Source organism: Natrix helvetica, assembly GCF_964273705.1.
Source record: "Natrix helvetica genome assembly, chromosome: 1".
NCBI lineage: Eukaryota > Metazoa > Chordata > Lepidosauria > Squamata > Natricidae > Natrix > Natrix helvetica.
Genome location: NC_138548.1, coordinates 242,537,449 through 242,551,019, shown reverse-complemented (window position 1 = coordinate 242,551,019; position 13,571 = coordinate 242,537,449). Strand labels below are relative to the sequence as shown.

General features: G+C 39.5%; 1 protein-coding gene across 1 annotated transcript in view; it reads right to left on the bottom strand.

Annotated features, from left to right (window-relative positions):
• The window catches only part of DNAH17 (dynein axonemal heavy chain 17), a gene marked incomplete at its 5' end in the record, with an annotated part of 137,252 nt that extends 124,551 nt beyond the window's left edge, over window positions 1–12,701 (bottom strand). The window contains 10 exons of the mRNA XM_081936791.1: window positions 1,256–1,372; window positions 1,587–1,754; window positions 2,003–2,089; window positions 3,680–3,835; window positions 5,829–5,954; window positions 7,798–7,883; window positions 8,201–8,300; window positions 8,400–8,592; window positions 9,185–9,378; window positions 12,357–12,701. Coding sequence (XP_081792917.1) covers window positions 1,256–1,372; window positions 1,587–1,754; window positions 2,003–2,089; window positions 3,680–3,835; window positions 5,829–5,954; window positions 7,798–7,883; window positions 8,201–8,300; window positions 8,400–8,592; window positions 9,185–9,378; window positions 12,357–12,701 — 1,572 coding nt within the window. The remainder of the gene's footprint in view (window positions 1–1,255; window positions 1,373–1,586; window positions 1,755–2,002; window positions 2,090–3,679; window positions 3,836–5,828; window positions 5,955–7,797; window positions 7,884–8,200; window positions 8,301–8,399; window positions 8,593–9,184; window positions 9,379–12,356) is intronic.
• Between the last annotated feature and the right edge of the window lie 870 nt (window positions 12,702–13,571).

Below are 13,571 nucleotides of genomic sequence, written 5' to 3'. Positions count from 1 at the left end.
CCATAGAGTTAATGGTTCTATGAAATCTGGTGCTTCAAATTGCAGATATTATAAGAGGAGAACCATGTTACTCTATGGTAGCCAACAACAAAAAAATTCTGGTACTAACTTTTCAGCCTAACATATTTGCTTAATAGCCAAAACTTTCATGAACTACAGTTAAGAGAAACCTGGCATCAGATGAAGTGAACAAGAGTTCATGAAAGTTATGTTCCCTAATCAAATGTATTACTCTGAAAAGTGCTATTAAAATTCTTCTGATTTGTGAAATGAATAATTCTGGAAATACTTCCAGTCAGTGGTGGGATTTAGCCAGTTCGCACCTATTCGGGAGAACCAGTTGTTAATTTTCTAAGCAGTTGGGAGAACCGGTTGTTTTTTTTCCCCACTTTACAGGGCTAATCCTGTAAGGAAGACAGGAAGGAAACATTCTGGTGTTGTTTCTAGCCTAATCCTTATTGCCCTGCTTACAAAAGCTGCCTCTCAGGTTAATCATTACATTGTAACAGCTAAGGCAAAGCGGCCCTCCACGTGAGTGACGTTGAGTTGGCCATGCCCACCCAGTCACATGACCACTGAGCCCCGCCTACCCAGCTGGTCATTAGGGCAGAGAACCGGTTGTTAAATTATTTGAATCCCACCACTGCTTCCAGTCCTTTGTCAAGTCAGAAGCTTCTTCTCCATTCTCTGAAAAACAGACAATGGTAGGACTGATCTACCCAATCTCTGGAGGGCTAGGGTGGAGTTAAACTATATATTGAGTGGGGATTGATCTTGGGAGTTGTTTAATTCTGAAAGAGTCTGAGAAGTTACAGTAATGCTGTTCCATATTGAGCACAGTTTAGAAAAACAGTTTTTGTTCTTCAGATCAGAGATAGAACTAGAAAAGTCCTCCAGGTTATCTGGTCATAAAAAGGGTTTTTTTCTGGCAAGAACAGAAACAGCTGCTTGTCCTACTAGCAATAGCAATAAGCACTTAGACTTATATACTGCTTCACAGTGGTTTTACAGCTCTCTCTAAGCGGTTTACAGAGTCAACCTATTGCCCCCAACAATCTGGGTCCTCATTTTACCCACCTTGGAAGGCTGAGTCAACCTTGAGCCTGGTGAGCTTCAATCTACTAAATGGCAGGCAGCCGGCAGTCAGCAGAAGTAGCCTGCAGTACTGCATTCTAACCACTGTGCCAGCGTGGCTCACACCTACTACCAGAGTGTTAGATAAGAAACAGGTAATGCTTCACAGGAATATGGGTACCTTGACAGCTGATTCAAAACTGGAACAATCAGCAAATCCTTGACAGAAAATGGTGCCCAATCGCCTATCCAAATCCTGGATTTTGATCTCAAAATGTGCATAATCTTCATCAAATTGCTTTAAATAACAAAAGTAATAGACTAAATTAGATCAGGCAATATCTATACACGTGGACTTGCAGAAGTTATTCTCACTCCCAATCAGGGAAGCATTTACAAGAAATGCATTTGTTGCTCTAACAATTATAAACACCAGGATTTCCTAGGTTATACTAAATGAATAATTAATCAGTTTTATTAGTACATCTGTTTTCTGTCATAAAAGGACCAACCTCATCTGCTGGATCTAATGGATCATATTTGCATTCTGCAAAAACTTTCACATGTTCAAGAACCTCTTCGTAAATTTGGAACACCAAACTCCCTAGGATATTGCCTCTCACACCTCCCAGTTCAATTTTCTCCAGTTTGAAAAATTCAATTGCAGTCATGTAAAGTTCCTTAAAAAGACATATAACCACATTATTCACAGATTTTTTTTTAAAAAAAATTTTTTTTAAAGTGCTATTGTTCATAAAACAATTTCTTCTAATTTCAGACTTTTAAAAAAATAGTTTAAAAGTTTAGAATTTTATAACTGCTGATATGTTATATAAATAATCTGCTTTTTACTATAAGAATATATCATTTTTATGCTAATTATTATTGCAGTCCTTTCCCAATTTTATAGCAGCTACTTAATTCCTACCTCTATGGTCTTCAATCTGTGAAAAAATAAATTCATTCTTATAAAGACAAGGGTAGAGGGAAATTCCCAGTACTGAGGTTCTTTATCCTGAAAACATAAATAAAAAATATTTTATTTATTTATTAAATTCATTTATCACCCATCTTGTTGCAATAGCTAATATCAGGTTTCAAAAAAAGAGGTAAGAAATATTTACAGAACTTTGCTTCTTAAATTCTTTCCAATCTATGCTACTGGTGGCCGTCATTGGCATCCTTTAGTCTCAAAAGACTATGGTGTCATGCTCTGGAAAGAGGTCCTAAAGCAACATCTGGTGTGGCTAAAAAGGCCAATTCAAGAGTGGCAATCTCTTCCACATTGAGGGCAGATGCATTCTGTCCCCTGCCCAGCGCCTAGATTTCACTGGTTCTGGGACTGCCTCTTTGCCTCAGCCTACTGAACAGGTGTCTCTTCAAATTGGAGAAGACCATGCTGCGTCTTTAGCCTCCAAGCTGAAGGATCAGAGGTTAAGGTTTCCCAGCTGTTAAAGTCCATTCCCAAGGTCTTTAGACCCTTCTTGCAGATATCCTTATGTTGCAACTGTGGTCTCTCTCTGGGGCGCTTTCCCTGCACTAATTCTCCATAAAGGAGATCTTTCGGAATCCGACCATCAGCCATTCTTACGACATGACATGACAGGGTGGCCATAGGAGACACCTTTAATGAAACAATGAGATTTGTGTGACTGCTCTTTCTTTCCAAGGTGTTCATATGGGCGATAGAAAGATCATCCAATCATGGTAGATGAATATATATTGCCTCTATATATGGGTTTCAGCAGTTTAGCTGTCCCATATCCTAATATCCTTCTCTGTTTGAATGAATCCAGTTAAAGAACCTTGCTTTTTGATTGTGGTGAGGGCTGAATTCTTGGCAACGAGATACATTTGCCAATTTATCTCTAAGTTCATTAGGGCAGATATTTCCTGACAATGGAAGTACATGCAGATGCTGTATGGAGACAGTCCTCCATTAATGACCACTTTTTCAGCAATTGTTTGAAGTTAATAAGGAAATTTATGACTGGTCCTCGAAGTTGCAGCTATTGCAGGGTCCCCCCAGTTGCATGATGACAATTTGGGAACTTGGCACACAATTCCGACATTTGCAGCATTCTGTTGAGTTTGTAATTGGCATTTGCGACCTTCACCACTGGCTTTTGAGAAGAAAATCAATGGGGAAGATCCGGTTCGGCTGAACAGGTAGTAACTCTAGTGGACACGTGACCGTACAGGTTCTATCCTTGGTAGCGCCATCTTGATTTTCTGTTCTGCACATGCGCAGAACAATCTTCATTGAAAAAATGTGAATTTTATTCCTTTTAAAATGTTGTGCGCATGTGCAGATCATTTTAAGTGCAAATGTGCACACGTGCAAAAATTTTCAGGCACCGAACCGGTAGTAACGGCAGCCGGACCCCACCCCTGATTGGCACAGTCATGTGATTTTTTTTTCACTTTGTGAGCACATTGCTTAGCAACAAAGTTCCAAGTGCCAATTATAGTCATTAACTAAGGACTTCCTATGTGATACTAATGCTTTGCAAACCGCCCTGTTCTTTCCCATACTCTGAGAAGCTTACAGTAATATTCCCTCTAAGATTCACCAGGTTCTGTTGCTCTCGCTGTTGTGGCTAACCTTAAAAAAAGAAGGCATTGTATCAGTGGAGCAAAGGTCATAGGTCTTGTAAAGTTTCTCAATCACAGCAATGGCCACCTTGATTCCAGATAAAACCTCCTCAATTTCGCCTTGCAAGCCTTTCAGCACTTCCTCAGGACTCAAAAAGTTACGTGTCTAAACAGGAAAAGAGGCAAATAAAGATGAACAGGGCTTATAAAACCAGACATTGTAATTGAAATGTCATTAACAGCTTGGCAATCAATGGTCTCATGCTTGAAGGGTTGTTTCAGTATCATAATTATCAGATGAAAGTCTCCTTTGTTTATGCTGATATTTAAGTCTTTTCAGGATGGACTATCTGGTAGAAGAAAAGTCTCAGATTGGTTTATGGAATAGCAGTGGCAAAGAGGAGAAAGCAGAGTTTATGAGAGAAGGCCCAGAGTTGTTGACAAGGTAAAGATTCCCCATCCTGGCTCTACCTATATTCCCTTCTCTGGATGAAATGTTCAGACATAATCTGAAATGTTTCTCTCGCAGTGCTTCTTCACTGGCAAATTATTGGTGTTGATTTGCACAGTCCCTGAATCTCTAAAGTCCTTATTTAGTTTCAGGGCAAATTGTTTTCATATAAACTGGAGCCCACACCCTGAATGCACAAGGGGTTGTGGTCAGTGGTGGGTTTCAATTTATTTTACTACCGGTTCACTCATGCGCATGCGCAGAAGTGTCCGGGCAAGTGGGCGGAGCCTCCCACCACCGCCACTACTTGTTTGCCAGATCCAGGGCAAACCAGTGGAAACCCACTTCTGGCTGTGATGGCAAAACCAATCATATGCAAGATTGTCTTCCACCTGTAACATTGCAGATCAAGAAAGCTTGCTCCTTCGTTTTTTCCTTTGATTGGTCAAATAAAAATGCTGGTCAACATTAATTCAATCTTGAATTAACTGAAATAATTTCTAAAGACCTCTATTGAACCATAAGACTAAATTGTAAGAAAAAGAAAAAAACCAATCATAGCATTTTTGGATACTTCAAATCTGAATGACTTTTAGTATTATTGTCCTGGTTCATGAGACCCACTCTTTCTCTTGAATGCCAAATGCAAGGTAGCATGCCATAAAGAAAGTGGGTAAGAGTGATGATATTCCCCTTAATTCTGCACCACTCTTTAGCTACCTGATCTATCAACACTAAGAGAAGCCCGTAATATGCTACATTTATATTTGAGATTTTCTTGGAAGCCTTACCTTTAAAAACTTAAGAGGAATGGACAATGGACTAGATAAATTTCATTTGAAATTCTTTGCATTATAAAATTCCTTTTCAATCTATTTCAGCAGGCAATCAAGCAAGATTATAAAAATAATCTGTCAGTGGTAGTGCATTCTACTAAGTTTATATTACCTAAATTGCAGCTCTTTAGACAGATGGTAGGAGTTGTAAAGAAATCAATGTATGTTATCATCTTTGGTAACAGTGCCCGACTAGACAGTACTTTTGTTTGAAAGTTTTTGAGGTAAGAAAACTGCTCAGAATTTTTTAATAGTACTATAATTCTGAATTTGGTTTACGGTTTACACCACCTAAGGCACATAAACTAATTCATCACAAGAAATTGATTCGCTTATTGTCAGCTAGATTTATAATTCAAAGCATTTGGGAAACTAAAATGCATTTTTACTGAATCCTATTTAAAGGTGTAGGAAATTGCCTAGGCTAAAAATAATAATAGAACAATAACAATCTTGGAAAAATTCTAGTGATAAACAAATCCAGTCAAATTTGTCACCAAATTCCTTAACTATATTAATAAATCTTTTCAGAATCAATTATATACACATCATGATTTTAAATGACATTTTGTTCTACACTTTTGTTTTCCATTTCTTTTGAAAAACAATATGTATGTATCAGAGGGGGGTTGAATAGGTATTAGAAATCGGCCGTACCGCAACATACCTTTAGGACTGGTGGCCTGGCCATGCCCCCTTACCAGTACGGTCCCCCGGCCTGGTATGTATGCATATTTAAAGAATAATAAGCTGGGTTTCATTATTTCTTTTTCATTGTTTCTATGGTTAAACCTTTACAGTGGTCACAAACATCAAAGTGATAAGGAAAACCCCTTCTCAATTAAGAATGTTTAATTTCCATAGTAAAATACCATTTCAATGAAGAGATTACAAATCTCCTGCAAAATGACAATGACTCGGGATGGAATGTTGTAATATTCAGAATTAGCCCAGATCAAGCATACTGTGTACATGATGCTATTGATGTGCGAAGACACCTGTATGGAAACAGCAGGATAGGAATTTCAGCAAGGTGAAATAAACATTTCAATATTACTGCATAGTTTTTGGTGTGCTGATCAAGATCATCCTTACTAGTCTGAAAATCCCATCCACACTTCTGAATGTGTGAACGGTGTTCCTCAGGCTAGGAAAAAAAACCTATAGTTGGGCAACTATAAACAAGCACAGTTAATCCTTGAATCTCTATGGAGATTCTCAGTCATGCAGATTATGGTTGTCCCAAAGGTGTATTTTCAAGAGGCAACTGGCCATTTTGATTTCCCTTTTTCTTTTCTTTGAAAAAAAGAAGCTTCTTGGATGAGAAGTGAAACATCTTCAAAGAAAAAGAAAAACCAGAAAGTCCAGCTGTCTCTTGAAAAAACAGCTTATTCTTAACTTTGCATGTGCCCAAAACATTCTCATTTCCAGAACTTCAAGAAAGCATTAGAAAGAAATAGAAGCAGCTAACACCCAACATAATGTATCAGTGTACCCTCCTTCTCATTTTAATAATCACATGGAGGTTTGTGCTTGCATGCTAAGTCAGGACAAGGAGACTCTCTAAGACCAGTATTGGTTGTGGAATTCTGGGAGTTGAAGTCCACTCACCTTAAAGTTACTGAGGTTGGGAAGCCCTACTCTAGACTGTGCGGCATTCTATGGACAAAATTTCTCAGTTGCATAGAACAGGGGTGTCCAAACTTGAGAACTTTAAGACTTGTGAACTTCAACTCCCAGAATTCCCCGGCTGGGGAATTCTGGGAATTGAAGTCCACAAGTCTTAAAGTTCTCAAGTTTGGACACCCCTGGCATAGAATGTCCCCTAAATGGCTTTTCCTTCTCTCTGTTGTAAGCTTAATGAAGAAAACTTAGAATGTGTTGTGCTGCACGAGAAGATCCTCTCCAGTTTAAGAGATTCCGGGACTACAGACACATAAGAGGACAAGAATGAGGTTTTATTGATAAAGTTACACTTCAGGTTGAGTGTAGGAGGGCCTGGTGCACTTCAGTGGAACCCATAGGTGAGCCCTTATATTTCAGTAGATTTGTGCAGGTTGATGATAATAAGTTTTTAACATCTTTAAGAAGATGTTGGATAGCCATTTGTCTGGAACGGTATAGGGTTTCCTGCCTAGGCAGGGGGTTGGACTAGAAGACCTCCAAGGTCCCTTCCAACTCTACTATTGTATTATTATTATTGTATTAAGTGTAAGTATTGCCAAGCCATATTTCCTGCTTATGGTCTCTATTTATAAGCCATGATTGCCTTCCTAAAATATTCGGATTTTGTGAGGACTAGTCATTGTTTGTGTTGGAAGTGGCAATAGCTTGGTTCCAATCATTTTGGAATCAGCCAGTTCCCCTCTCCGCCCAGGTCTCCATGATTGGATTTAGGCTGACTTTCAAGTTTTAATTTAAACCTAAACAGTGTAGTCAGGATCTTTACTTGATCTTTGTGTGATAATATCTTCCAGAGAATTCTTACGCTACTCTCGCATACAGCTCCTCACCCAACCTAGTATTCTTCAAGGACTGACTTCATTGGTCATAGTATCTAGTCATAGAAGCAGAGGGCACTTCTACTTGCAAAGTCCCACACAGCTGAAAAGGTCAATATGGTTTTTTAAAGTGATATAGTGGTTTGTAACAGAGATGGGTTGCTCCCAGTTCAGCACGGTTTGGCCAAATCAGTAGCGGCGGTGGCGGGAGAGTTCCATCCATGCACAGAAGTGTTGCGAGCACGAGCAAACTGGTAGTAATCCTGTTAGCAACCAACCACTGGCCTGTAAGCTTCCGCATGGTGGCTCTCAAAACATTGTTTCTTTATTTTTGACATACCTGGTGATAGTCAGCTTGTTCCACTTCCTCAAGTGTAACTTTTAGAGGCTGCAAATACAGGTTAATATCATCGGCTTCTTTCAATCCTGAATAAAAGGAATGCTTGAGGGTAAGTGAATTAAGAAGAGAAAGAGAACTGATTAATTTTTTGGTAGAACTTTTTTCATAATAATGTTCAGGTTGGTTGGACTTGGAACCTGCAAATGCAGGAATTTGAAAGAGTGGGAAGGGAATAGGTAATAGGGAGAGCAGTAGGCCCTGGAACTCCTCTATTAAAAAAAATATGGTTATAAAATACTGTGTATTATATTACGTTGGTTGCTACTCCTTTGATTTCTAGAACCCAATGAAACAGCCACTTACATAGGTTACGCAACTAGATTGTCTAGGAAATAGAGTTTACCTGCAGATACATCCCTGAAGACATTCTTAAGTGCTGGCCAATAGCAGCTTTTTGCTCGCTCTAAAATGTCAGCAATCTTTTTGACTTGAGGTGCATAAAGCTGATGGGGAAAAGCAAAAGCCAGATCAGAAAAAACATGTCGGTCTTCAGTACCACAGGCTAATGTCCTTGCAAATCTGAAAGAAGCCGTTCAGCCTACCTGCTCATTTATGCATTGCAGATTGACCTGCCTACTGTACCAGAAATCAAATTCTACTCTGGGTAATGGGTTTAAACCATCCAGGAGAGGCTGGGCAGAATCCTTACTCAAGATATCTCGGATCTGATGAGACCAGTCAATAATTATAGTTTCAATGGAGTGTAGTAGGGAACTGTCCACAGTAGCATGTAGACTGGAGGGGGGAAAAGTATAGAGAAGACTTAATGGTAAAGTGGAAATAAACTTAAGGTTTGATTCCGTAGTTAACAGATCATATGTATAGCCTATATAAGACATCATACTAGGACTCCTTTGTCCAGTAAATTTTCTGCTGAAAACCATCACATACTAAAGAACCATGTAAATAAAAAGCTAACAATTCTCTAATGAAGATCCAAATTATGGGATTGGGTTCAATTTTGTAAATTGGATTCTGCATATAAGCACACTCAAACAGCAAGACACATTACATAAACTTAATGCAAACTTTGGAATCTTTTGATGGTAGCTGGGACAAGAGATTAATAAAAAGTGAGGAATGAATGGACAATGTGTGATTCCCTGAGTAACTGAAGGGAACAAAGTACTATGGGGAGTAACATAAGGGCTAACTGAATATACCCACATATCATTCAGGTGATTAAAATAATAGTATCTAGTCTATATAGTATAATAGACCTAATAGTATATGCATCTATTTATTTGTAATTGAAAGAGTCTTGCCTATCCTCTCTCACTCCACACAAATTTACAGAAGGTGGCAGACATAACTGAGAGGCATCCACCTGTCAAAGACTTCCGAGTCACTCTCCAGAGCATCCATATTCTCTGGTAAAGGGAGCAGTGTTTTTCCTTTGATTTTTCCTCCCATCACAAACATATCATTTTTCAGCCTGTGAGCTTGCCGAATCACATCGTCAGCTACTACTCGAGGCCATCCGCTAAGGTTTACACTTTTCATGAACAAGGAGTAGGCCACCTATAGGAAAAGGATTTTATTAGAACATGTAATATTGGCATAAAACAATTTTGGATATGGGAGGGGGAAATCATTTTGAGCACAAAATAATTATTTCAGGTCTGAAATTATCTGCTAAAATTATCTAAATTTTATAATGTATAATGTATAATGTGTATGTATGTGTGTATGTGTTGTATTTGTGCTGATAAATAAATAAAGGGAGACTAGTATAGATCTATTTCAAGCTATTTAGCTCTCATCAGCTAGCCATACCCTTACTGGGATTTGAACCTGGGCTGTATTACATATTAGGCAGGAGTCTTAGCCACTAAACCACAGGCTCTCCTCCTTATCAGCTGAGCCAGGGAAATAGGTATGTATTTGTGTTACAACCCCTGGTATGCCCAAATATGGGAGGGAGCTCACTACTACAGGTTTTCTGCCTGGATGGTTTTCTGTAATGAGCCGAAGGACAGAAAGGCGGAGTAGTGAGCTCCCTCCCATATTTGGGCATACCAGGGGTTGTAACCCAAATACATATTATATATATATATATATATATATGAGCACACAATAGATAGAAATTCAAGATAACCGTAAACTGCACCAAACTTGATTGCAGAAAATACGACTTCAGTAACAGAGCGGTCAACACCTGAAATGCTCTACCTGACTGTGATTTTATCCCCAACCCCCCCTAACTTTAACCTTAGACTGTCTACTGTTGACCTCACCCCATTCCTAAGACGTCTGTAAGGGGCGTGCATAAGGGCACCAACGTGCCTACCATCCCTGTCCTACTGTCCCCACTTATTCGTATCCATTTCCTGTATTCATAATCATGTTTATACTTTATACTTATAACTGTTATCTTATACATGCTTGACTAAATAAATAAATAGTTTCACATTAGAAACACATTGTTATTTTGGAAGCTTGGACTTCGAAGCAATTTGCTTTCAAGTTAAAAAAACAACAACTCAGAGCTCAAAAGTCTTCTGGAATTGTTTTACTAATACCTTTTTTTGAATCATAACAGACCTAAACAAACTAAAACTTTTCTGGAAAAATCCATTCTATTTTAAAACACCCATGCCTGGAATTTCATTACAGAACAGCAGCATTCATTTAATGGCACTATTCTTGAAGAGGCTACATCAGAGCTATGTCAGTGATGTACTAGTAATAGGCACAATGCTGGCTTAACAATAACGCTGTGTGAGCACTGATCCTTTCTCTTTCAGCATATTACTCTCTAAGAAGAGATAAGTGCACTATTTTAGGCAAGACGACGAAATTTCATTTTTAGGCCCAGTTAAACTGTTGAAGCAGCCTATAAATCTATGAAAAAGATCAGTTTCAAAGTTTGAACTAGGGGAAATGTTTACCAATATTAAAATATCTCTATAGAAACGTATGGGCAGCTCCATGGAATTTTTTCTACTCCTTTTACCACTGATGGTCCTAGGAGGTTTTGATATTTTCTTTCTTAGCAATGAAGTCATGTGCCCCCAACTTTGTATATATGTGTTTAATGTCCATTTTTTCCCCTGTGGGACTAATCAGACTGTGTGTCCATAAGGCATTTGCACAGAATGTATATTTGAAGGTCTAAACCAGGACAAGTGTTACCTGTGTGTTAGTTAGAGAATATATTTGTGTTTTTGCTGTGTCTCATATTGCGGGAGGAGGGTTTTGTATATGTACCAGAGTGGCAATTTGTGTAATATAAAAGTGATGGTGGGAGCAATGTTTTCTTAGCGCTGTTTTACGAATCCTTCTTAGTGTCAATTCCTTTTTACTGGCCTTCAGGCACATATTATCTCAGGCTGTTTCTATCTTTGCATGCTTCTGGTGAGGAAACTGAGTATATCCTAAAGACAGAGCACTGCCATATCCCAAGGTCTCTGTTTCAGTTCTGCACTTTATCCACATTTTAAAGGATGAAGGGCAGCCTTAGCTCGAGTCTCCAGAAAACTGCTGTTAATTTCAATAGTTAAATCATTTCACCCCGAGCTACAAATATTCTGCTTTATTGATAGATAAATCAACCAATATTTTGACCAGCTTGTGGCAGCTTCTGATGGTACCCATCATATGTAAAAAACAGCAAGATCAGTTACATGGAGAAACTTAAGTTCACTGGCGACCATGGCATTAATGCTATTTCTCCGGATATTTCACAGATTTTCCAGATATTTGCTTCATAATTCTATCTCCTAGGTCCATAAATAAGGTAAATATCTGTGTTGAATGTAAACCTCATAGAATTTTCTGGGAATACTCCTGCATGGACATCCCAGAGGACTCAGCCATTTCTTTAAGCAGCAGATACCACTGTGCCATTTGAAACAGTGTCATAGACACTGGAAAGGAATATTACGTTTTTGAAAAAAAAAAGAATAAAGAAAAGTGGCCAGATTGTGCTAGGTATAATTTGTTATATTTCAATCCTAGCTCTTTCTTCAAAGAGAACCAAATAAATGTTGGTTATGAGAGTGCTGAAAAGGGGATTTATGATCGGTCCTCGCATTTACAATCAATCCAGTAAACCCACAGTCACACAGTCAAAATTTGGGCATTTGGCAACCACCATGCATCCTGGGGTCACGTGGTTGCCATTTGCAACCTTAACAGAGTGTTTCCAACAAGCAAAGCTCCTCACAACCATTATAGGAATAAATTAGGATTGAGATTGGGAATGGGATTAGGATTGAGGAAAAGAATCCCCCCCCTCCAGGACTGTAGCTACTGCATCATATTGGCTTTATACAATAGTGAAAAACAATAGTTTCAGCCATAATATTGTAGCATTTTGCTTCCATTTTCATGCAATACTGGATACTGGTACAGTTCAATGGTCTGGATTAACCAATATTCTGTGAGTTATCCATCTTGTTGATGCCAGTCCTGCTGTCAAAACAACAGTCCCTCTCTTTATTTGCTGAAAATGGAAGCATCCTATAGTGAACCACAAACCAAAACTGGAAGCCTACCTCTTCCACAATAGCCATCATCTGCTCTACTGGGGAAGGGCTGATATCTCCAACAAGGAGTGCTTCCTGGAAGTTATCTTTGGTAATGTTTTCACGCCTCTTTTTCACAAAATAAATTCCTTTATTTTTCAGTGTTGATGGGAAGCCAAGGCAGGGGATTAGTTGTCCAGTAGGATTGAGGGTGATCACCAACGTTGTCACATCCTGCTTCTCATAGAACTCATTGAGCATGGTATGAGTCTCTTCACTGGTTGCAAACTTGGACCATTTGTCAGGTTTAACATGAAGAGACAGAGTGCAATAATTCTCTATGAAATCCAGTCGTTTATCAGCCCCCGTTGTCATGTTGATTCCTCATCAGCTAACCGCGGAATGAACAGAGCTGAGCAGCTAACAAACTGGAAAGTCTCCTCTCCCAATGTTATTTCCTGTCTTGGGAAGAAAACATCTGTTAGGGACTGGATGGAGTGCAACCGGTGGAAGCTGAACCCTGGCTCTAGGTTTGGGGTTCTTTGGCCCATGGAAAATTGCCACTCTTGGTTTTTGATGGGGTGGCACTGCCCCAAACAGACCCAGTGCATAATCTGGAGGTTTTCATGGACTCACAACTCCTGCTCAACTGCAGATTGTGTGCCAGTTATGCCTTTTCCTGGACAAACAATCCCTACTCATGGCCACTCATGCCCTAGTCACCTTCCATCTTTGACTATTGCAATGTGCTCTACATGGGACAGCCCGTGAAAAGCATCTGGAAGTCCCAGTTGGTTCAAAATGCGGCAGCCCACGTGGTTTTACGCAGACTTTGGTGTGCACATGCATCACCTCTCCTGCAAGAGCTAAAGTACATTGGTTGCTGATTTGTTTCCGGGTGCAATTCAAGGTGCTGGTTGTCACCTTTAAAGCCTTTCATGGCTTGGGACCAGGTTATCTGAGGGACCGTCTCTTGATCACATCCACCTGACCCACTAGAGCAGGGAGGCAAGAAATGTTGTGGGTCCCAAGGAGGTACATCTAGTGGGACGCAGAAGAAGGATTTCTCCATGGTGGCTCCCTCCCTTTGGAATATCATCCCTCCAGAAATGAGACTGGTCCCTACTTTGGCACTCTTTCAGAAGGCTCTGAAGACTTGGTTTTGCCAGCAGGTTTGGGGAACCCAGAATGGGATAGAGCCAATCTATCCACACTTATTTGACCGTGTGTTGTCACCAGGAGTGG